General features: G+C 42.0%; 2 protein-coding genes across 2 annotated transcripts in view; one reads left to right on the top strand and one right to left on the bottom strand.

Moving 5' to 3' along the window:
- vrk1 (VRK serine/threonine kinase 1) overlaps window positions 1-16005 on the bottom strand; it is a 70405-nt gene extending 54400 nt beyond the window's left edge. The window contains exons 1-3 of the mRNA XM_067991968.1: window positions 15822-16005; window positions 5907-6066; window positions 125-180 (exon numbers count right to left, since the gene is read on the bottom strand). Of these exons, the coding sequence (XP_067848069.1) occupies window positions 125-180; window positions 5907-6066 (216 nt within the window). The 5' untranslated portion in view covers window positions 15822-16005. The remainder of the gene's footprint in view (window positions 1-124; window positions 181-5906; window positions 6067-15821) is intronic.
- Window positions 16006-18817: 2812 nt separating this feature from the next.
- si:dkey-288a3.2 (protein phosphatase 1 regulatory subunit 37) overlaps window positions 18818-24147 on the top strand; it is a 181574-nt gene continuing 176244 nt past the window's right edge. Inside the window, exon 1 of the mRNA XM_067992178.1 lies at window positions 18818-19088. Coding sequence (XP_067848279.1) covers window positions 18818-19088 — 271 coding nt within the window. The remainder of the gene's footprint in view (window positions 19089-24147) is intronic.

Here is a 24147-nt window from a genome sequence, read left to right as displayed (position 1 = left end):
AGGTTAACTGGCAAGCAACTCTACTCAAGGAGAAATGCCAGAAATGAGCATATTAGTGCATTTCAACACAATTCACAGAAAAACACAAATCAACGTAAAAAGTCCTAACTTTGCTCAAACTTACCACTTTAATAACGTATGAAGCCCAATTCCCAACTGCTTTGGCCGAATTTTCATCAGCTAAAACACAAAATGAAGTTAAAATGTGAATCTAATTTCATTCAACTGAAATATCAGCTCCATACAATAGTCAACACCCATACCAAAGATACATCATTTCACATACCACGTTAGAACGTGATCATCTGAAACTTAACATTAAGAGAGCGACTATCCTTTTTGGGGAAGAGACGGTTAACAGGATTGCTTTGGGGTGGAGTTGGCTTGAAGGTCACATGATTGGTGATAGGAGATTGGAACCAAATCAATCTGCTGTGACAGACTCCGTAATCTAATACTTGAGCCAATGTCTCAACAAGTAGGGCGATCAGAGCTGGACAAACTATAGGCAACTAACCAGAGCCCTGTGCTGATATGTCTGTAGTTTTAGCTGTTTAAACTCCAGCAGTACTCTTAGGGGGCATCCACAAATTTTGGCCCTTGCGCACTTGTGCCCAAGTTCACTGGATTTAGGTAAGTCGAATGTGTCCCCAAGGAGTGTGTAGAAAGTCCATATTATACAAACAGAAATTCTATATATGTGGTGGTGAATTTCCGTGACTCAGATACATGCCTGACCAAAAAAATTAGGAATGTACAGGATTTTACTAACCTAAGTATACAGTACCAAAATGATCCAGAAGAAAAGCAGTTGTAGAAACAATTCAAAAAAAGTTAGTGTTTCCTTATTCTCATGACAAAAACATCAAGTAATTTAAGAGAGCATTTTCAGGTAATCGGCATTACCCATGTGTTTACACCAAGTTTGATGCAATATATGCAGTTATACTTTGACGTTTCAACATGAGGGAGGGTTTCCACTCATGACTATTATTAAGAGACTCCTGCTGGTAAGTGTGCATCTGGGTGTGTCAGGTGAAGGAGGATTTGGGTCAGCTGTGATGTCCTATATGTTTGAGAAGCCTGCTGACCATCACTGGCCATCTGCACAATTCACTGGAGTGCTGTAGGCACCATGGGATTACAATCTTGTAATACCTGTCATCCGTCAGGAAAGGAACAAAGAACATTTGAAAAAAAAGTTTATTTCCCTCAATTTAAACTTCTCATGTAATTTCACACCAAACTGTACATTATATTCCACTGTGTTTAGTCTAAAAATCCACATGTAAAACCTTGATGTCTAAACAAAATGGGGAAACATTCCCCCAAACCATGAAACATGGGAGGTTCTAATCTGAAACCTGCTCTCCCCACCACCCCCCCCTACTTTCTATCTTGCATAGTTGATACCCCTTCCCTCATTAACCTAAACTCACAGTGAATTAAAACAGGCGTAAATATGCAAATTAAAAAATGCATGTTGCAAAATAAAAAGTGCAAATCAAAAGCATAAATTAATTTATTCAGATTTCAGCTCCCTACATTCCCAGTGTAAAATACTGACGGCAAACCTAGCATTCTCTGGATGATGGAGATTGTGGGGAACCAGTCTGTGGCAAACAGACTGCAAGGAACACCAACAGATGTGGCACAGAAGACAACTTCTTAGGTTGTTCTATAGGTACTTTTACCATCGTGGTAAATCTTTCTGCTTTGCAAGACTCCTGCTTTGCTAATCACAGGTACAAATTGTGGAGCTGGAGTATGCAGAACTGAATATACAACTGGCTCTGTTTTGAAATTTGACTTTGAATGTCCTGTGCCTCCTTTTCTATGCCTGCAACTTAGTGACATTCTCTATTTCTTATAGATTCTGTCATTTCTCAATATAGAGGCAAGACTTGTTTCCAGTCCTTTTGAAAAAAAAATTAAACATTTTTAAAAATTACTTTATAACTCATCAGTGTGGCAAATAAGCATAATAGAAGTTAAGATTGCCATGGAAGTTTTTCAGTTCTTGCATCCCAGAAAACTGGCTTCTCAAATATATAGGACATCACAGCTGACCCAAATCCTCCTTGCATCCCAACTATCCTCCAGTGAATTATTTTGGCACTAAACACTATCACTGGTTTTGTCCTCCCCATCTCTCCTGAAGGTGAAAACTTGAGCTGCAGTTCCAACAATTCTCCGGTGCCTCATCCAAGTGGCCATGAGAGGAGTGAACGTCAACAGAGAGTGCTAACAGGCTTTTCAATCGTGGGAGGCATCACTGGATCGCAACTACCTATCCTATCTATTCAGAAATGGAGCACAAAACATTTTCCAGCAACTGCACCACCCACTTAATCACATATGCCACACATCCCCCCACCCCCCCCCCCACGACTGGTTAACTGACACCTGTTTATTTCCCATTTTACAGGAATTAGACTTGTTTACTTGTTTAACAGTTAAACCAATCTAACCAGGAATCAAATTCAAACCAAAAAGTCAAGACAATTGAATGCACAATTCTTTTAAAGTTTAAAAATACAATTAATTCTAAATTTATTTTATTTCTGCATTTAAGTACCTAATTATTTCAGTACTTAACTACATTAAATTACTTTATTTTAAAAACAGAAGGAATACAAAAACATGAACTAAGGGACTGGTACATAAAACTAATCCTTGATTAATTTCAAGAGATTGAATAATTGTATAACCTACTTAACTGCACAGTGTGTTTTAGGTTTCTGGGATGCACAATTAAGGGTAGGGTATTATACCCTCCCCCTCCGTTTTTAAATACTCAATTGGCTAGTTACTGAAATTACAAGTTAATGTTTCAAGTACAAAATGTTATGGATACATAATACAATGTACTGACAGTTCTCAACATTTGCAATATCAAAAAGAATGAAATCAATGAAAGAAAATGACTCATCAATGACATAGAATATGCGGTCACTTCACATCACTTGAATAAGTGGAGCAGTCACTTCACAAGAATAGACAGACCACTTCACCTTACCCAAAAACAACATAAATTAATCCCTGCATTTACATTATATTTCATCAGGAAGCCAGATGACCCAGTCCAAGGATCTCTCCAAGATGTTGTCAACAGTCATCATTTGACTACTTGTTAGGAGGCAGGTGAACAATGTAGAAAGGACCACTTACTAAATAGTTTTCATCCATTCTCAAACTAGGAAAGCTTAATATCAAGCACAAGATCACTTTTTACATGTGTGAATAAACACTAGTATCACTTTAGCATGCTTATTTTTATAGTGCATGATGGGATGAGTCCTGAAATTTTAAAACATCGATAAACAATTCTCCTTATGGTGCATTGCATTGAACCAGACAAACAAGGACGGTCTCAGGATTGATTGTTTGGGTGTACTCATTAGTCTCTCTCAGCCAGGGCAATGGTCAAATCACTTTAGAATCTCTTGGGTAAGGAGGAGAAAAACAAAATTCAGCCAGGGTCCTTGATCCTGATTATTACCCAGTGACTTCTGGCTGGAAAATATGGATACCAAATGCAGACAAGATCAGGCACAGCTGTGCTGTGCCTCCTACTTCCTGGTTAAATAGCTAACACACATTCTCTAGACTTATGCATGAATAATGGCCATTTGAACAAGGGTACTGGAGGACAGTCAGTGCCTATGGAACTATGTGCCAACATGAATCATCATCAGGAGAGGAGTGATTAAAAATAAATATAAAATTAAGGAGACTACAAGTAAAATCACACAGGCAGCATTTTACAACCACAACTAGCTTACCCCCACTCGTAGCATAGCATTGGAAAAAGGACTTCAGTACTGAGAAGATACACACTCTAGTTTCCCCACTTTTCCTGTCGCTTAATGCTTTAGCTAGGAAAGGATATGGCAAGGTAGACCTTGATAAGGTGCTCCATTCATGGTCAACAGTGGTATACCCGAACTAGATTTCTTTAGGAAATTACTAGCCCTAGGAAACATCCCTGGCCCAAGGACAGTTCTGCTATGTAAAGTGCCACCTAGAATTACAGTTAGAAGCTAGAAAAGCTCCTCCAATGGAGAACGGTCAATACGGCCAGGAAAAAATATGGCGCAAATGTCATTTAATAAACAGTACTCATGGTCATAATTAGTTACAAATCCAAGGGGGTATAAACACTGTATATATAGAGATCCTCAGTTACAACATTTCAATCTTAATACTCCATTCAATACAGAATACTCACGTTTAATCTAAAGTGTATTTCTGCCGAACAGTGGCCAGTCTCCTGGAGTAAATTTAAAGTCTAAATTTAAAGTCATTTATAAGCAGCCAATCTTCCTTCACTAGTCCCCATTAAAATTAAATTCTACCTTCATCCAAATTTTCTCATTCTCAAAATTGGTCCCTCGCTGCTTGAAGGTAGTGACACATTGGGTTATAGTTCCATGTACAGCTGTGGCTCTCTTACCATTCTTCATGATTTTGTCAACAGGTGTTGGCAGCCTATCCAACCATGACTAACATTTCAGCCAAACTCAAACCCATCCTCACCCAGAATTTAAGTGTGCATTTCAGATAAGTCACTGGAGCCCCAATTCTGCTTTCCCTAGCCTAGGCCAACAGTGGAACAGGTCCTTGTAACACTAATGGTGAGCGGGCAGTACCCAATTAAATTGGTTTTGAGTGCTGCAGAATCATGATTAAACATTACATCCAACTCCCAATCTACTTTGCATTTCTTGGAATCCTTGGTCCGTGTTAGTTATACTTCCTTCACTTCCATTCCCCTCTTTACTTAAGTCTCAATCTCTCCTCTTTCTCTTATCTTTTCCCCCTTTTCAAGCTTTCAGTTTCCTTTTTTTTTAAAAACTGTTTGGTTTTTACCTCTATTAGTGTCTGTAATAAGGGCAGGGACAGGCAGCAGCATTGGAATATAGGTGAGTGGGCACTATGGGGTAGCATTGGTGGTCACTACAACCAGGGCATGGTGGAAAAGGATCCCGGAGATGCTGCCATGTGCAGGGTACAGAGTCCGATAGTCTCCTAGTTGGGGAAGTGATATTGGCATCCTCAGGCTCAAACTTTGAGCGTCTGGGTCTACCAGTTGCTCCAAGGTAGACTATGCACCTGCCTGCTCCTTTTTACTGCAGAGAATCAAACAAGTTGACAGAAACCTGATAAATTGGGTTTGGGGGAGCGGGGGAAAGAGAAGGAAAGAAAAATACTGCTGGCTCCAGCTCTCTCAGCAGGAACTCAATACACTGACGTGCATCTCCAGCTCCGAGCAAAACTGCTCTCCTGGCAACTGCAGTATGCAATTTCCTGAAGCAAGTTCCAACTGAGGGAGGAGAGCAGCATCGCTGGGAGTGGAAGGCGTGTACCAACCCAGTGCGTTACCACAGGTTTGAGAGTTTTTTTTTAAATGCCAACTATGTTACCTGAACATCAGCTGTTTCTGCCAGGAGGATTAAAAGACAGCTCTGTGGTTCAGAAAAAAAATTCATAAGTGAGCCAGGAATTAGACACCCCTGCTTAGGGATGCGAAGTGAACTGTAATACTCCTACTTACACAGCAAATATGAATAGTTAACACAGGAAAAAACTAATGATAGAATCTGGGACCTTCCTGGTGTGTACTGCAGAAAACTGCTGGTTATCAAATGCCCGATAAGCTATCTTTAAAAAAAAAAGTGTTACTGTAGGATACAATTTTATCCCACTCATGGGGAAATTCACTTGTAGCTATCATTCATGAGTTATGTTCTCCTCACCCATAACAGAAACCGTCTTCCACAATTATCCAACTGTGAGCTGTTAAACCTTATGCTTCAGGTGCTAGACAAATCAACATGAGTTACTGTATGCTATATGGCACTTGAATCATCACTCAAGGTCCATTGTCTATGGTCTGTATTTACCCAAGTATAAGAGGCCAAATCCACCCTTCCCGATTGGCTTCCCGATTTTCCATTGCTTTTTTCCAGTGTCAGTCATCACTTCCCCTGGTTTAAGTTCCTCTGCCATCTTTCTCTTGGGTGGAGCCCTTGTTTTGACAGCTGCTACACGTTTGGGAGGCATCTGAAAAAAAAATACACCTTCTGAAATAAAGAAAAACACACCTTCAGACAACTTAAATGCAGAAAAATAATCAATATAACACAACTTCTTTACGGCAGAAGTGGAGAGTTACTCCTCAAATGGTAAGGCTGTCAGCAATACCTTTTAAAAAATTGTAAAGCACGGGGTTTTCTGCTTATTTTTGTTTGTTACAATTCAGCTCTGGGCCAGGAGGTAACTTACTCCCAAGCACCTCCTGAAGTCAGGCAAGTTGATTGTCAACAGGCACCACATAAACATCCCAGAACAAGCTATTTGCTGATTTCCTCTTGACCTGTGAGCTATTGCTCTCCACCTCTTCCTAATGGAGAAATCAAACAAAATGAAATACACTATGTAAAGTACCAAAGGAGAGCACCAATACTCAATGGAATACTGCACAAGTAAAGAAAACTTGCATTTATATAGCACCTACCACAGCCTGTGGACATTCCGAAGTGCTTCGCATCCAATGAATTACTTTTGAAGTGTAGGTACTGTTGTAATGGAGGGCAACATGACAACCAATTTATAAACAGCAAGGTCCCACAAACAGCAAGGAGAGAAATGACTGGACAACTGTTGTGGTGTATTGGGTGAGGGATAAACATTGGGCAATACACCGGTAGGACTCCCCTGCACTTCTCCGAATAGTGCTGCACTGGATTGTCAGCCTAGATTATACGCTCAAATCTCGGGAGTAGGGTTTGAACCCATGATCTTCTGACTCAGGCAAGAATGATACTACTGAGCCAAGACTGCTACATACATCAACATGCTGCACAACAGTTAAAAATGACTAAAGGAAACATCTTTAGTTTTAATTGCATCTGCCATTTCTCTGCCCACTGATCGAGCTTGTCAAGATCCTTTTGAATTTGTCCACATTGATAATCATCATTCGCCACTGCTTCCAATTTGATATCATCTGCAAATTTGGGCACTTTGGACACAATTCTTTCCTCTAAATCATTTATAAGAATTATAAACAGCAGCAGCCCCAATACTGAACCCTGTGGCACTCCACTGCTAACTGGCTACCAACCAGATACCTGCCCATGTATTAATACACATTGTCATTTCCCAACCAACAATTTGCCAATCCATATTAATATATTCTCGTCTAACCCAGTGGACTTGAACCTTATGTAGTAGCCTAGTATGTGGGACAGTGTTAAATGCCTTCCTGAAATCCAGGAAGATAACCACTTTCTCTCCCCTATCTATTAGGCCCGTCACCTCCTCAAAGAAATCCAATAAATTAGTTAAGCATGACCACCCACTCCTAATACTATGCTGACTGTCTCGGATTAGCTCATGCCCCTCAAGATGTTTCCTTCTATTATTCCTCATAAAACTTTCAAACACTTTCCCAACAGTGAAAGTAACGCTTACAGGTCTAGGATTTGATAGTTCATCCTCGCCATTTTGTGAAGATGGGAGTCACATTTACTATTTTCTGATCCTCTGAGATTTGGCCCAAGTCAAGTGAGCTCAGAAAAATATCCACAAGATGTCTCGCAATCGTTTGAGTAAATTCATTCATAACCCCAATATTAAAGTTGACAGAGCCAGCTGCATTATTTAACTTGAGCTTCTACACCTCCCCAATGTGTCCTCATGATTTTAAAAGCATTTCAATTTGCATTCACCTTTAAACTACAATCCGATTCTGCCATTTCTCCCATTTCTTTTGTGAACACTGTTGAAAATAACAGTTAAGTACTTCAGCACTTCTATCTTCGGACACTACTTCCCTACTGTCAACACCTGTTTGCACCCTTTGCTGTTCTGCTTTAAGTATGTCAAGAATAAACAAAGCATTCTTCATGTTTCCCTCATAATCCCTCTTTCCAGCCCTAATCAGTTCCTTAGCATTCCTCAGCCTATTGTTGTATATCTCCCTATCCTGTTCCTTTCCTGAACATTTAAACATTTTGTATGCTTTCTGTCTCCCCAATGCTTTTCACAACTTTATTAGCAAGCCAGACTAGTCTTACTCTTTTATTCTGTCCCTAATCTATTTCAGGGATAAATTCCTTTTGCATTTTATAAATTATCCCTTTGAAACTATTCAAGTTTCCTTCTACATCTTTCCAGTATCTCTTCCAATTTTACCATGCCCTTGCATCATTTCATACCCTTAAAATCAGCTTGTTTAAAATTTAGCTTATTAATTGGCTTCCTTTTGCTTTCTTCCCTCTAAGCACTCTTGCCTCCGAATCAGAAGTCATGGGTTCAAGCCCCACTCGAGACTCTTCAGCACATAATCTAGGCTGGCACTTCAGTGCAGTATTGAGACAGTGCTGCATTGTCGAAAGTGCCATTTTTCGGATGAGGCATTAAACTGAGACTCCGTCTTCTCTCTTTGGTGGATATAAAAGATCCCAAGGCACTATTCGAAGGAGAGCAGAGGGTTTATTTCAGTGTCCTGGCGGGCATTTATCCCTCGATCAAAACCTAATACAGATTATGTGGTCATTTATTTCAACACTATTTGTGGGACCTTGCTGTGTGCAAATTGGCTGCAGTATTTCCTACATTACAACAGTGACTACACTTCAAAAGTATTCATTCGCTGTAAAGCACTTCGGCACATCCTGAGGTCATGAAAAGTGCAATATAAATACAAGTTTATTCTGACTTTTGATGTCTACCCTGAATGTCAGAACATTATGCTCACTAGATCCTAAATATTCCCTTACATCTACCTTCCTTACTGCTCCTTAGGTATCAACCGTGGCTCAGTGGTTAGCACTCTCACCTCTGAGTCAAAAGCTCGTGGGTTCAAGCCCCACTCCACAGACTTGAGCATAAAATCTAGGCCGACACTTCAGTGCAGTACTGAGGGAGTGTCGGAAGTGCCATCTTTCGGATGAGACGTTAAACCAAGGCCCCCGTCAGCCCTCTCAGGTGGACATAAAAGAATCCATGGCACTGTTTCGAAGAGCAAGAGAGCTACCCCGGTGTCCTGGTCAATATTTATCCCCCAACCAACATCACTAAAACACAGATTATCTGGTCATTATCACATTTCTGTTTGTGGGACCTTACAGTGCGCAAATTGGCTGCCGGATTTCCTACATTACAACAGCAACTACACTTCAAAAGTAAGTAAAGCACTTTGGGACGACCGGAGGTCGTGAAAGGCACTATATAAATGCAAGTCTTTCCTTTTTTTCCTCCTCGTTCATCCTTTGTTATTTTGGAAACGTAATTCCACAAAATTTTCTATGACTCCCCTGCATTCTAAGTTGTTGCATATTAAAAATGTGCTTTTACATAGCATCGAGTTCAACCTCAAAGACAGACTACATGTTACGGGGTTACAATTTTAAGTTGTACAAGGTCAGGTCTAGGTTAGATGTCAAGAGGTTGTTCTTTTCCCAGAGAATAGTGGGCCTCTGGAACAGGTTGCCGGCTCAGCGGTGGACGTTGATTTGCTGAATTCCTTCAAGCTAAAGCTGGACCTGTTTCTGGCTGGGGTGGAAATCACCTCTTACAAAAGGTAGGTAATGTAATGCATAGAATTATCAGGACCAGATTGATCTCCTGGACTAGTTTCGATCACCAAAGGGATCGGAGGAATTTCCCAGAATATCCCCCCCAAAATTAGCCTGGGTTATTAGCCTCTCCCAGCAGATCACATGGTGTGGGACGGGGAGTGTATGTATTGTGATACACAAGGTATCACGATTGTGTGGGAAAGACGGGAAGATCTTTTCCTGTCCATCATTGTTCGTATGTTGACCTTTATTTCCCTGATCAAGTACGTTAGTGTAGTAGTTATGTTGCTGGACTAGAGGCCTGGAGTAATAATGCAAAGAACGAGAATTCAAAACCCAACACTGCAGTTTGAGAATCTGAATTCAATTGAAAAGAAAATCTGAAAATAAAGAGCTGATAAAGAAGTAACCATGAAGCCATTGGATAATCATAAAAACCCAACTGGTTCACTAATGTCCTTTGGGGAAGAAAACCTGCCACCTGGCCTGTGTGACTCCAGGCCCACAAAGACACAATTGACTCTTAACTGCCCTCAGAAATGGCATAGCATGCCATTCAGTTGTATCAAACCGCTACAAATACTGTGTAGACTACGGCGGTTCAAGAAGGCAGCCGACTACCACCTTCTCTGGGCAATCCACTTTGGACTTAAAAAGGATAGATCAGAAAAGCTCAAAACAGTGAAGGTCCAAAAAGACTTAGGGGGTCCATGTACATAGATCATTAAAATATCATCAGATACAGAAAATAATCAAAGAGGCTAATGGAATGCTGCCCTTTATATCTAGAGGGCTAGAATACAAGGAGGCAGAAGTTATGCTACAGCTGTGTAAACCTTGGGAGACCACACTTGGGAGTTTTTCAGTTCTGGGCACCGCACCGTAGGAAAGATACGTGGACCTTGGAGGGAATGCAGTGTAGGTTTACTAGAATATACCTAGACTCCAAGGGTTAAATTACGAGGAGAGGAGAGATTACACAAACTAGGGTTGTATTTCCTAGAATTTAAAAGATTAAGGGCTGGTTTGATTGACGTTTTCAAGTTATTCAGGAGAACTGATAGGGTAGATAGAAATAAATTATTTCCGCTGGTTGGGGAGTCTAGGACTGGAGGACATAGCCTAAAAATTAGAGCCAGGGCTTTCAGGAGTGAAGTCAGGAAACACTTCTACACGCAAAAGGTGGCAGAAGTTTAGAACTCTTCTGCAAACTTGATGCTAGCTCAATTGTTAATTTTAAATCCAAGATTGATAGATTTTTGTTAACCAACGGTATTAAGGGATTTGGGGCTACAACTGGTATACGGAGTTAGGTCACAGGTCAACCATGATCTCGATGAATGGCGGAACAGGCTCGAGGGGCTAAATGGCCTAGTCCTGTTCCTATGTTCCAATAAATGCCGGCCTAGCCAGCAATGCACACATCAGGTGAATGAATTTTTTTAAAATTTGAACCCTATATAAAGCATTTTCTTTATTGTTGATAGATGACAGCAGGTGCATTCCGAGCAAAAGAACAGTTAGCTTAGACTGTATTACAAAAGGGTAATTCATACAGAAGAATTACACCTCAGTAGAATACTTTCTCAAATTCTTAATTCCTATTAGCTGACCTCAACAATTCTGGTCTACACACTTGCCTTTTAGTATCATGAGACACACTGTCTGGGAACCATATAGCATTTACAGGAGATGCAAGCAACAACAGAAAAGCTACATATAAAGCATTAAGACAAGATCTGAGTAATTATAAGGTCACTTAACTTCACTTCATAGTTCATGAAGTTATGCATTCACAATTGCTTTTTCGGCCGTGTAATATATTACATAACACAATCAAGAAAGACACATTATAAACCAAAACACTCAAGCTTAAATGATTTGTAAAGTCATCACAAGCCTTAAAATGCGATAGTGCCGTGTAACACACAGTTCAACATAATATATTTGATTTGGATTTCACAAACAACTTACTCACTGAAAGTCTTTGAATTCAATGGCACCTGAAGTGACATCACAACAGTAATGACAAGGTTAACCTTTATGTGATGCTCTTTTGTCCCCCAATCACAAATTGCTCACCAAATTAGGATGCCAGAGCAGGGATATAACAGCATTTTAACAAAATCAGCTACAGACAAGCACCAGGGAAAACAGATTGAGTAGATGAGACCATCTAAGATTTCAAGGTGGATCTTTAAAAACAAACATTAAAGAAAATTTAGGAAGTAGGGAGTACTTCCCCAATCTATGATATAACAAAATAATAACAGAACCTCGACTATCTCCCATAATGGAGGCAAACCCACACTTCTTCTAACAGATGATAGAAATTAACAAATCAAGAGTCCAAATGATTAATTAGGACTGCTGACTGCATTGTCTCTCACCACCATAACCTTATTCTTCTCCAATAGCACTCACCTTCATTCTTCCTGCCAACAAGATCAACTGGTATTGATCAGCTCTTCCATGACTCCAGCTGCTGAACCTGCCACAGAATCATATGTAAGGAATCTTACAACACCAGGTTATAGTCCAACTGTTTTATTTGAAAATCACAAGCTTTCGGAGGCTTTCTCCTTCGTGAGGTGAGCAAGTGTGGGATTCCATGGAAGGTTACCGCATTTATAGTCAGAGAACAATACCTGGTGATTACAGATAATCTTTCCAACTGCCCGTTGTCAAGGCAATCAAAGTGTTCAGACAGAGTGATGTTACTTACAGGACCACCGAATACACAAACGGCCATAACAAAAGACAGACAGAGAGAGAAACATCCGAAAGGAAGAGAAAGACAGAATGACCCGTTGTGTTAAAAACAGATAACTTTTTTTCACTGGTGGGGTTACGTGTAGCGTGACATGAACCCAAGATCCCGGTTGAGGCCGTCCTCATGGGTGCGGAACTTGGCTATCAATTTCTGTTCGTCTGTTCATCGACCACAAATTGATAGCCAAGTTCCGCACCCGTGAGGACGGCCTCAACCGGGATCTTGGGTTCATGTCACGCTACACGTAACCCCACCAGTGAAAAAAAGTTATCTGTTTTTAACACAACGGGTCATTCTCTGTCTTTCTCTTCCTTTCGGATGTTTCTCTCTCTCTCTCTGTGTCTGTCTGTCTGTCTGTTTCTGTTTTGTGTTCTGGCCGTTTGTGTATTCGGTGGTCCTGTAGGTAACATCACTCTGTCTGATGTTACCTACATCTTTGATTGCCTTGACAACGGGCAGTTGGAAAGATTATCTGTAATCACCAGGTATTGTTCTCTGACTATAAATGCGGTAACCTTCCATGGAATCCCACACTTGCTCACCTGACGAAGGAGAAAGCCTCCGAAAGCTTGCGATTTTCAAATAAAACAGTTGGACTATAACCTGGTGTTGTAAGATTCCTTACATTTGTCAACCCCAGTCCATCACCGGCATCTCCACATCACAGAATCATATGGCACAGGAGGCCGCCATTTGGCCCATCGTGCCTTTTTGAACGAGCTATCCAATTAGTACCACTCCCCTGCTCTTTTCCCATAGTCTAACCACCTCGGAAACGATCCACGGCTTTAATCTCAACAAAGTTGACAGATTCATAGGTATATTGACTGCTGGCACAAGGCATCACTTTTGGAATAAATTGTTTTGCAAAAAAGCTAGGGTAAGCAAATGCTTGACAGTGATATTTGCTCGAATGTTATGGGATTATTAGGAGTTCAATGGATTTACTGTCCACCACGTATAGCGGGCAAATCACATTGGTACGAATGCGTCTGATATATGTGATGGGGACTAAACTACCCATCACAACATAGAAAGGCTGCAACAAAAGTAACAAGTTTCTCATCGAGAGATCATTTTTAAAAATTAATTCTGGGGATTCAGACGTTGCTAGCAAGACCGGCATTTCAGAGTCATGTCTGAATAACTTGATTGAATTTTTTGAGCAGGTAACAAGGAGGGGCGATAAGGGTAACGTGTTTGATGTAGTGTACATGGATTTTAGCAAGGCTTTTGACAAGGTCCCACATGGCAGTCTGGTCAAAAAAGTAAAAGCCGATCGGATCCAAAAGAAAGTGTAGTTGGATCCAAAATTGGCTCAGTGGCAAGAACGGGTGTTTTTGCGACTGGAAGGCTGTTTCCAGTGGGGGTTCCGCAAGGCTCAGTGCTAGGTCCCTTGCTTTTTGTGGTATATGGTATAGTAATGATTTGGACTTGAACGTGGGGGGCTTGATCAAGAAGTTTGCAGATGATACAAAAATTGGCCGTGGTTGATAGTGAGGAGGACAGCTGTGGCCAGAAAAGTGGCAAATAGAATTCAATCCAGAGAAGTGTGAGGTAGTGCATTTGGAGAGGGCAAACAAGGCAAGAGAGTACACAATAAATGGGAGGATACTGAGAGGTGTAGAGGAACAAAGGGACCTTGCAGTGCACGTACACAGATCCCTGAAGGTAGATCAGGTAGATAAGGTGGTTAAAAAGGCATACAGGATTCTTTCCTTTATTAGCAGAGACACAGAATATAAGAGCAGGGAGGTTTTGCTAGAACTGTATAAAACGTTGGTTAGGCCACAGCTTGAGTACTGTGTACAGTTCTGGTCACCACATTACAGGAGCGATGTGATTGCACTAGAAGGGGCACAGAGGAAATTTACGAGGATGTTGCCAGGACTGGAGAATCTTAGCTATGAGGAAAGATTGGATAGGCTGGGGCTGTTTTCTTTCGAACAAAGGAGGCTGAGGGGAGATTTAATTGAGGTATATAGAATTATGACAGGACTAGATAGAGTGGATAGGGAGGACTTTTTTCCCTCAGCCGTGGGGTCAGTGCCCAGGGGCATAGATTTAAAATATTTGGTAGAAGGATTAGAGGGGAGCTGAGGAGAATTTTTCACCCAGAGGGTGGTGGGCATCTGGAACTCACTGCCTGAAAGGGTGGTAGAGGCAGAAACCCTCAACTCATTTAAGAAGTATTTGGACGTGCACTTGACATGTCGTAACCTACAGAGCTATGTGCCAAGTGCTGGAAAGTGGGATTAAGCCGGATAGCTCTTTGTCGGCAGGCACGGACACGATAGGCCGAATGGCCTCCTTCTGTGTCATACCTTTCTATGATTTATTGCCTATCCTTAGTTGCGCTGAGAAGTTGGTGGGGGACCTTCGCATTGAACCACATTGATACTGGATACAACTTGAGTGGCTTGCTAGGCCACCACAGAGGGCAGTTAAGAGTCATTTGCATTGGTGCAGGACCAGAATCACATAGGCCAGACCAGGTTTCCTTCCCTAATGGACATTTTTTTTATTCGTTCATGGGAGGTGGGCGTCACTGGCGAGGCCAGCATTTATTGCCCATCCCTAATTGCCCTTGAGAAGGTGGTGGTGAGCCGCCTTCTTGAACCACTACAGTCCGTGTGGTGAAGGTTCTCCCACAATGCTGTTAGGAAGGGAGTTCCAGGATTTTGACCCAGCGATGATGAACGTCGATATATTTCCAAGGTGTGTGACTTGGAGGGGAAGGTGCAGGTGGTGTTAGGTTTTTACTACAATCCAACAGCTGCAGTCACATTTTCTGATGCCTGTTTTTTTACTTCCGGATCTTTTTCTTTTAAAACCAAATTTAAATTCTCAAACTGGGATTTGAACTCACCTTCTCTAGATTTAGTGTAGGTCTCCAGATTACTAGGCAAATAACATAACTACACTTCAGTAACCCTGATCAAATAGCGTCAGCATTTAACTGGACGAAGGACCATACCTGCATCAATTCATGATCACTTTCCTGTTCCCAATAACCTCCTCAAATCATCCCTAGTAATCCTGATCATTTAAATCAGTGAAACACGAGCTGGGAATTCTTCACAGCCCATTTTCTGTGAGGGTAATCGTCTTATTTTGTTTATTATTATTATTATTATTATTAACCGGAACGCGGAGCCAGTTTCTACTGCAGGGGAACTCCGGGCACCGCCAGCAGCAGCCGGGGCCGGCCTAACCCCCTGACTCGGTGGGTTAGTGTTCAAAGCCCTCGGCGGGCCCCAGTTTACACCTTTGGACGTCAGTGGAGAATTGGCGGGTGCTGACAGCTTCCACACCCAGGAGGGGGGGGGGGAAGGTAACAGCGGCCTATTCGCGCGGGCGCCGCCTCGACCCGACCCGTTCTGCGCGGCGGCCTGACCGCTCGCGGTGGAGGCCCGTCCACCAGAAAAAAAAACACAAGCTCTACCGGTAACACTCACGGTGGGGGTGGGTGGTGGTGGTGGGGGAAGGGGGGCGCTCCGCGGGGAAAGCTGCAGGTTCCGGGTGCCTTCTAGTCTCCGCCGGCTTCTCAATCGCACTCACAACGCAGCGACCCTCCTCGCTCTTTCCGAAATTGGCGCACAAACCGTCAACCTCAGCTCCTCCCCGCCCAAAGCAGGTGCCGCCGCCGCCGCTTCTCATTGGTCAGCACCACTTTAGTGAAACCGCTTTCCATTGGTCTGATGTGGACTCCGCTCACACACCCCCCCCCCTCCCTCCCTCCCTCGCTCGACCTTGTCCAGGAGGCGGGGCCACCAGCTGTCAATCAAATACAGCAACAATTTGCATTTATAGAGCACATGGTAAAAAAAAATTGGGCGTTTATTGTTTGTACCCCTCTAAAAAGAGGGCACTTTTGTTAAGTTTATTTGGGTTGATGATACTGGAGCAACCCGGTGTCTCCTAATGGGTTAAATTAGAAGGGAAACCTCCCAAGGCACTTGACAGGAACTTTATCAAACAAAATGTGACACTGACCCATATAAGGAGATATTAGGACAAGTGACCAAAAGCATGGCCAAAGAGATAGGTTTTAAAGAGTGTCTTAAAGGAGGAAAGAGAGGTGGAGAGGTTTAGGGAGGGAATTCCGGAGCTTTAACTGGTATTTCTCTCGTCTAATTATCTTGCTGTCAGGTTGAAGAAACTTTCTTTTTCAAACAGTGATTCCTGCAGCGATTAGATTGCTCAGTCTTTCTATGTTTGTTAACTTGCTAGCATTTTCTTTCCATTGCTGTACACTAAGAATGTTTTCTCTGTTGCGAACACTGCTTTCCTTTGGGAATCTGACACTGTCCTTTGGAGTTTTCACATTAGGTCCCTAGCAATGTCTCAGTGTTTGCAGGGGGTCCACAGAAGTGCTTTGATAGTTGAGGAGTTCACTGCAGGCATAAACTTGTTGGACGGGCCTCACCTCTAGCGATTAGGCCGCCACGCAGAATGGCCGGGTCAAGGTGACAGTTGTTTTTATCTGTTTATTTTGATTTATATGTGTTCCAGCAATTTATCACTTTGAAGTCTCCTTGTAATAAATGTTTTTTAAAGACTTTTCCAATAATTAAATCCAATAATTGAAGTCTGATTTTGCAAACAGATTAGATGAAGGAAAAATGTGAAACTAATACTTTTGGTAGAAATTTAAGATGTTTCTGAAAATAACCTTTGTAGATTTTTGGAATGGGATCATCTAAAACTAAAACTGAAACATATTTATTCTATATAAGCAAAACTTAAATGTGATTCTAAAAATTGTATCATTTATACCTGGATCTTCCAAATTGTTTCCTACTTTAAAGAAAGAGTCGCACAACTTGGAGAGAACCAGATCTTAGGATCCCAGGTAATGAAGACCAGTTTAAATAGAAAATAAAATATCAGAGACATTAGGAAGGATGGAAAGAGAAAATGCCTTTTGGCATTTTGGGATCTCCTTTTAGAGACTATGCAAACTCTACCTTGTCATGGGCCCTGTGCCATTCACTTAACCTCCAGATGGAAAGTTTTGTATAAATACTCCCTGACGCCCAAAAATTACTCAGCAATAATTCAAAATATTCATCCATTCCCACATCTCCAATACTGGCCTACTGTCCTCTACAAACAACTTTCCCTCCCCAACCCTGGTAGCAGAGCCCAATGGTATATTTGATCATCTCAGGTTGAAGGTGTTAGATTCTCAACGGCTTTTGCTAAGAGTTGTTCCCAAATCTACTACTATGAAAGGCAAAACACTAGACTAGATTTTCAGATTGGTGTTACTTTAATGCCAGAGCTAAAATAACATCAATCAGAAAATCTAGGCAACTATCTGTTAATTTCTTACTATATTTACACCTGTGTTCTCTTGTTCTATGCTTATTGTTTAAGTCAAATAGCTTGCTTATATCTCAATCAGGGGTGGCCCAACATGACCTGACAATTTGGCCCTTGAAGCCCAGTTAATCCAGGTAAATTTATACTTGTATTTCATATTCGCTAGTTTGTCATATTTAAATTTTGTAACCTGGAGGTTTGGAAAAGGCTATTCTCAGCTCTATTGTCTCATTGACACATAAACCCTAAATCAGTACATGAAAATCTGTTAATATCAGCAACTTGAGATATATGTAAATTAATGGGAACATTAATTTTGACCCCTGAGGCACCATGGTATGCACTTGTGTAGCCCATGAAGACAAAAAGCTCAAATGCCATGCTCTATATAATCTATGCCTTTCCGCATTTTAAATACCAAGATCAAGTTTCCTCTCAGTCTTTTTCCATGGGTTTGAAGTACAGGCTACAGAGAATGTGAAATTAAGAGGAGAATTTTTTACAGAAGTGAGTAATAGAATACCCCATAGGCTATCAGCTAGTTAACTGCACATTCTGGGACCAGCCCCCTTTTACTGTAACAAGTCACTCGTCTTTTTGCTCTCAGTGTTCTGTCACATGACCTGTTACTGCTGCCAAGAGCCAGGACTTCGAGGTGGATCCATTTATGCCAGCAGCCAGCAGCCAGGGGAGGAAAATTGGGAAGGAAAATTCATAAAATATTAGTTACTGGTGGATCATCTTTTAGGCAGGCAAGTAGCACAGATCCATTTTAGATCAAATTTTGTATCTTTAAAACATTTTTCCCGCATTGTATTTATCAGCAACTAATGGAATGACAGTTGTCAGTATTTGGTATAATTTAGTGCACCCTATGTACATTTGGTTGGCTCCAGATATGCCACTATCATTTTCATAGCATCAAACATCCAAGTATGAACAAACCTGGTTACAAGGTATGGAATACTTAAAAAGTTTAATTAAATATTTAGTTTATAAAAGAAAATAATTTGCACTGGCTAAATGTGAGGAAAACAAAATTAGCCTGGAATTCTATAGTTTCACAGACAGGTTTATGTGAACTGCAGTTTGGTATTAAATTATTAAACTGCAGTAAAGATATCACATGGACAGTTCTGTGAAACTAGAGAATGCTATAACTATGTTTTCACATCAGGCTATGAACAATGAGATGAATGCAACAGAAAAAGTCTACACTGGAGAGCTGCAAACACCTGCATCTTCTGATGATGTGGATCCCAAAGATGACTGTACTGCTCAGCAAGATACAAGTCTAAATGGCAGATGGAAAATTAAACCAACGAAACATGTCTCTTTCCCTTCGGGAGAGAAAATTGTCTCAGGATCAGCAGAACCTTGGAATCCATGGGAAGCTGGTAAGTTCAGCACACTATCTATCATGCTAACATGTTCAACTAAAGTCAAACTTTTTCACTACAAACTTGTGGGTACTGGTAAAGGAGTTCCAATCAGAAGTTTGTGCTACACAACTTGCATTTATATAGGGCCTTTAAAGTAGAAAAATGTTCCAAGGTGCTTCAAATAGGTGTAATTAAAAAAAAAATGTTGAGAGTTCAGATCCTCCACTTGAATGGAGCTTGAGTGGTAACACTCTTGCCTGTAGGTCAGATGTTAGGGGTTCAAGTCCCACTCCAGAGACTTGAGCACATAATGTAGGCTGACATTCCAGTGTGTTACTGAGGGAGCGCTGCACTGTTGGAGGTGCTTGCTTATGGAGGAGATGCTAAACTGAGACCATGGGGTCGATTTTAGGATGGCCGAGCGGGTGCATTGGGGGCGGGGGGGGCTCGTAAAATCGGGGAATCCTGGAGCGGAAACGGATCCCGGCTCCAACCCGCCCACTTCCGGGTTCCCCAATGACACGTTTGGGTGCGCACGCAGCTCCCGCATGCGGGACTCCCACCGGCAATTAAAGCCGGCGGGATGACAATTTAAATACTTACTTACCCAGTTGAGGTACTTGACAGACCTCATTGACTGGAGGTTTTGGCTGCAACACCTTTGTCTTTCCACTCAAAATTATTATTTTATACCCTGCTGTGCAAACACATTTACCTACTTTGCGGATCCCCTCAAACTCACACCATCAGGAATGGGGGGACGCCATGGCTGCATTCATCACTTCATCTGAGGACGAGCAACATCACCGCCTCGCCAGGTACGCCATCCATCTCCGCCACGTGGAGCTCCACAACACAGTGCTGCGCCACAGGCACCTGCACAAAATAGTCGTACAACTGCACATACACCCACTGTAGGGTGACCCAATGGGTGGCATCAAGTGTGGGTGTTCATGGAGAACCTCATGAAAGGGACTTAATGCACAAGCCAGTCAAGAATGGCCAAGACGTGGCAGTAGTGGTGATAATATAATATTTAATGTGATTTGAACCAAAATCAAATATAAATAAAAAACATGGCAAACCATCAAACACCCTTGTGCATCCCCTTTGTGCTCACGAAACCTTTGCCTTACGCTTCCTACTACTCATATGTATTGCATCCCCTGTGGCTGCAACAGAGGTAGTGGCAGGTTGGGTGAGGGTGACCATGAAATAGATGCATCAGAGGGTGAGTATGAGACAGAGCCATGAGATTGTATGAGGATTGGGTTGAGTGGTAGTGGTGGGATGAGTGCTGGGGAGGTGAGTAAGTTGAGGATGAGGTTTGAGTGGGTGTGACGAGTGATATGATAGAGTAGTGTTGGCAGTGCAGAAGGAGTTGTGGGATGGGGGCGGTGATGTGGAAGACGAAGTGTAGGAGAATGAGTAAGTGTACTCACTTTGGGTGACCTAGTTAGGTCATTGAAGTGCTTCCTGCACTGGATCTAGGTGGCGGGATATGTTGCTGGTGCTGCCGACCTCCTCTGCCACCTCGAGCCAGGCTTTCTTGGTGGCAGAGGCAGGCCACTTCCTCCCATCCGCTGGGGAGAATATCTCTCGCCTCCTCCTCACCCCATCCAGTAACACCTGGAGTGAGGCATCATTAAACCTGGGAGCAGTCTATCCCCTGGGCTGCTCCATGCTGTAATTTTGTCTGTTAGCTGCAGGAGCAGCATTGGACGACTGCCACTTTAAATAGGGCTCCTCCAGCTGACAGCCTGTGATGCGGGTTTCACTGTGCAGGTTTCCAAACCCAGAAGCCAAGGTAAGTGGCTTCAATTTACTCGCGATCGCTTGGGGAACCCACAGATTTTACTGGGCAGGTTACCCACGCGCCCAGTCGACCCCCCGCTGCCGACCCGCCTCCCTTGTAATATCGGGGCCTCTGTCTGCCCTCTCGGGTGAATGTAAAAGACCCCATGGCATTTTTCAAAGAACATAGGAACACAGGAACAGGAGTAGGCCATTCAGCCCCTCGTGCCATTTGATAAGATCTGTGATCTAACTCCATATACCTGCCTTTGGCCCATATCCCTGAATATCTTTGGTTGCCAAAAAGCTATCTATCTCAGATTTAAATTTAGCAATTGAGCTGGTATCAATTGCCGCTTGCGGAAGAGAGTTCCAAACTTCTCCCACCCTTTGTGTGTAGAAATGTTTTCTAATCTCACTTCTGAAAGGTCTGGCTCTAATTTTTAGACTGTGCCCCCTACTCCTAGAATCCCCAACCAGCAGAAATAGTTTCTCTCTATCCACCCTATCTGTTCCCCTTAATATCTTATAAACTTCAATCAGATCACCTCTTAAACTTCAAAACTCTAGAGAATACAACCACAATTTGTGTAATCTCTCCTCGTAACTTAACCCTTGAAGTCCGGGTATCATTCTAGTAAACCTACGCTGCACTCCCTCCAAGGCCAATATGTCCTTCCGAAGGTGCGGTGCCCAGAACTGCTCACAGTACTCCAGGTGCGGTCTAACCAGGGTTTTGTATAGCTGCAGCATAACTTCTGCCCCCTTGTACTCCAGTCCTCTAGATATAAAGGCCAGCATTCCATTAGCCTTATTGATTATTTTCTGCACCTGTTCATGACACTTCAATGATCTATGTACCCGAACCCCTAAGTCCCTTTGGACATCCACTGTTTTTAACTTTTTACCACTTAGAAAGTACCCTGTTCTATCCATTTTTGATCCAAAGTGGATGACCTCACATTTGTCTACATTGAATTCCATTTGCCACAGTTTTGCCCATTCACCTAATCTATCAATATCGCTTTGTAATTTTATGTTTTCATCTACACTGCTTAGAATGCCACCAACCTTTGTGTCATCGGCAAACTTAGATATGAGACTTTCTATGCCTTCATCTAAGTCGTTAATAAATATTGTGAATAATTGAGGCCCCAAGACAGATCCCTGCGGGACTCCACTAGTCACATCTTGCCAATGTGAGTACCTACCCATTACCCCTACTCTCTGTCGCCTTTCGCTCAGCCAACTTCCTAACCAAGTCTGTACTTTTCCCTCGATTCCATGGGCTTCTATCTTAGCTAACAGTCTCTTATGTGGGGACCTTATCAAATGCCTTCTGGAAGTCCATATAAATAACATCCATTGACATTCCCCTGTCCACTACTTTAGTCACCTCTTCAAAAATTCAATCAGGTTTGTCAGGCACGACCTACCTTTCACAAATCCATGCTGGCTCTCTCTGATTAACTGAAAATTCTCCGGGTGTTCAGTCATCCTTAATTATAGACTCCAGCATTTTCCCCACAACAGATATTAGGCTAACTGGTCTATAATTCCCTGGTTTCCCTCTCCTTTCTTAAAAAGCAGAGTGACATGTGCAATTTTCCAATCTAGAGGGACAGTTCCTGAATCTAGAGAACTTTGAAAGATTATAGTTAGGGCATCTGCAATGTGCTCACCTACTTCCTTTAAAACCCTGGGATGGAAACCATCTGGTCCTGGGGATTTGTCACTCTTTAGTGCTATTTTTTTCTTCATTACTGTTGCAAAAGAGCAGGAAAGTTCTCCTGATGTCCCAGCCAACAATATCACCAAAACACATTCTCTGGTCATTTGTCTTCTTGCTGTTTGTGGCACCTTGCTGAGTGCAAATTGACTACTGCCTTTTCCTACCTTATAACAGTGACCACACTTTAGCTAGATAAACACATGAGGGAGAAAGGAATAGAAGGATATGTTGATAGGGTTCGATGAAGAAAGGTGGGTGGAGGCTCACGTGGAGCATAAGCACCAGCATGGACCTGTTGGGCCGAAAGGTCTATTTCCGTGCTGTACATTCTTCGTAATTCTTTGTACACTTCAAAAAAACTTAATTGTTGTGAAGCGCTTTAAGATGTCCTGAGGTCATGAAAGATGTTATGTAAATGCAAGCTCTTTCTTAGAAGAAGTTTGTTATAACATCCAAGATTATTATAACAAGATAAAGATTGTCTTTTCCATTGAGGCTGAAATCAACCACCATAATTATGAAAATGTTGGAAATTGATCAAGACCAGATCTACAGCGTGTTGAGTCTAAAGTGACAAAACTGTTGAAAATAAAATATAATGGGAACAGGAGTAGGCCATTCAGCCCCTCGTGCCATTTGATAAGATCATGGCTGATCTGTGATCTAACTCCATATACCTGCCTTTGACCCATATCCCTTAATACCTTTGGTTGCCAAAAAGCTATCTATCTCAGATTTAAATTTAGCAATTGAGCTGGTATCAATTGCCGCTTGTGGAAGAGAGTTCCAAACTTCTATCACCCTTTGTGTGTAGAAATGTTTTCTAATCTCACTTCTGAAAGGTCTGGCTCTAATTTTTAGACTGTGCCCCCTACTCCTAGAATCCCCAACCAGCGGAAATAGTTTCTCTCTATCCACCCTATCTGTTCCCCTTAATATCTTATAAACTTCAATCAGATCACCTCTTAAACTTCAAAACTCTAGAGAATACAACCACAATTTGTGTAATCTCTCCTCGTAACTTAACCCTTGAAGTCCGGGTATCATTCTAGTAAACCTACGCTGCACTCCCTCCAAGGCCAGTATGTCCTTCCGAAGGTGCGGTGCCCAGAACTGCTCACAGTACTCCAGGTACGGTCTAACCAGGGTTTTGTATTGCTGCAGCATAACTTCTGCCCCCTTGTACTCCAGTCCTCTAGATATAAAGGCCAGCATTCCATTAGCCTTCTTGATTATTTTCTGCACCTGTTCATGACACTTCAATAATCTACGTACCATAATAAATGATGCATTGTAAAGGCTGCTGTAGTTTTATATTACTGTACTGATTAGTTTGGTTGCTTCAGACCTTTGAGACAGTTTGGCCATTGTGAATAATTATTAGCTTTTGATATCTGAGCATGTTCACAGTGCATACACAAGCTAGCAAGCTTAGAGTTTAGAGAATTAGGGTTGGAGATGTCTATAACATAATTGTATTCATGTTAAGTTACGTCTGCCACGGGTGTTTAACCTCTAACTTTATTGTTTGCATTTTTTTATGAAACC

Source organism: Heptranchias perlo, chromosome 10 (genome assembly GCF_035084215.1).
Source record: "Heptranchias perlo isolate sHepPer1 chromosome 10, sHepPer1.hap1, whole genome shotgun sequence".
Classification (NCBI taxonomy): Eukaryota; Metazoa; Chordata; class Chondrichthyes; order Hexanchiformes; family Hexanchidae; genus Heptranchias; species Heptranchias perlo.
Note: the sequence above shows the minus strand (reverse complement) of the source record. Positions and strands in the feature narration are given on the sequence as shown.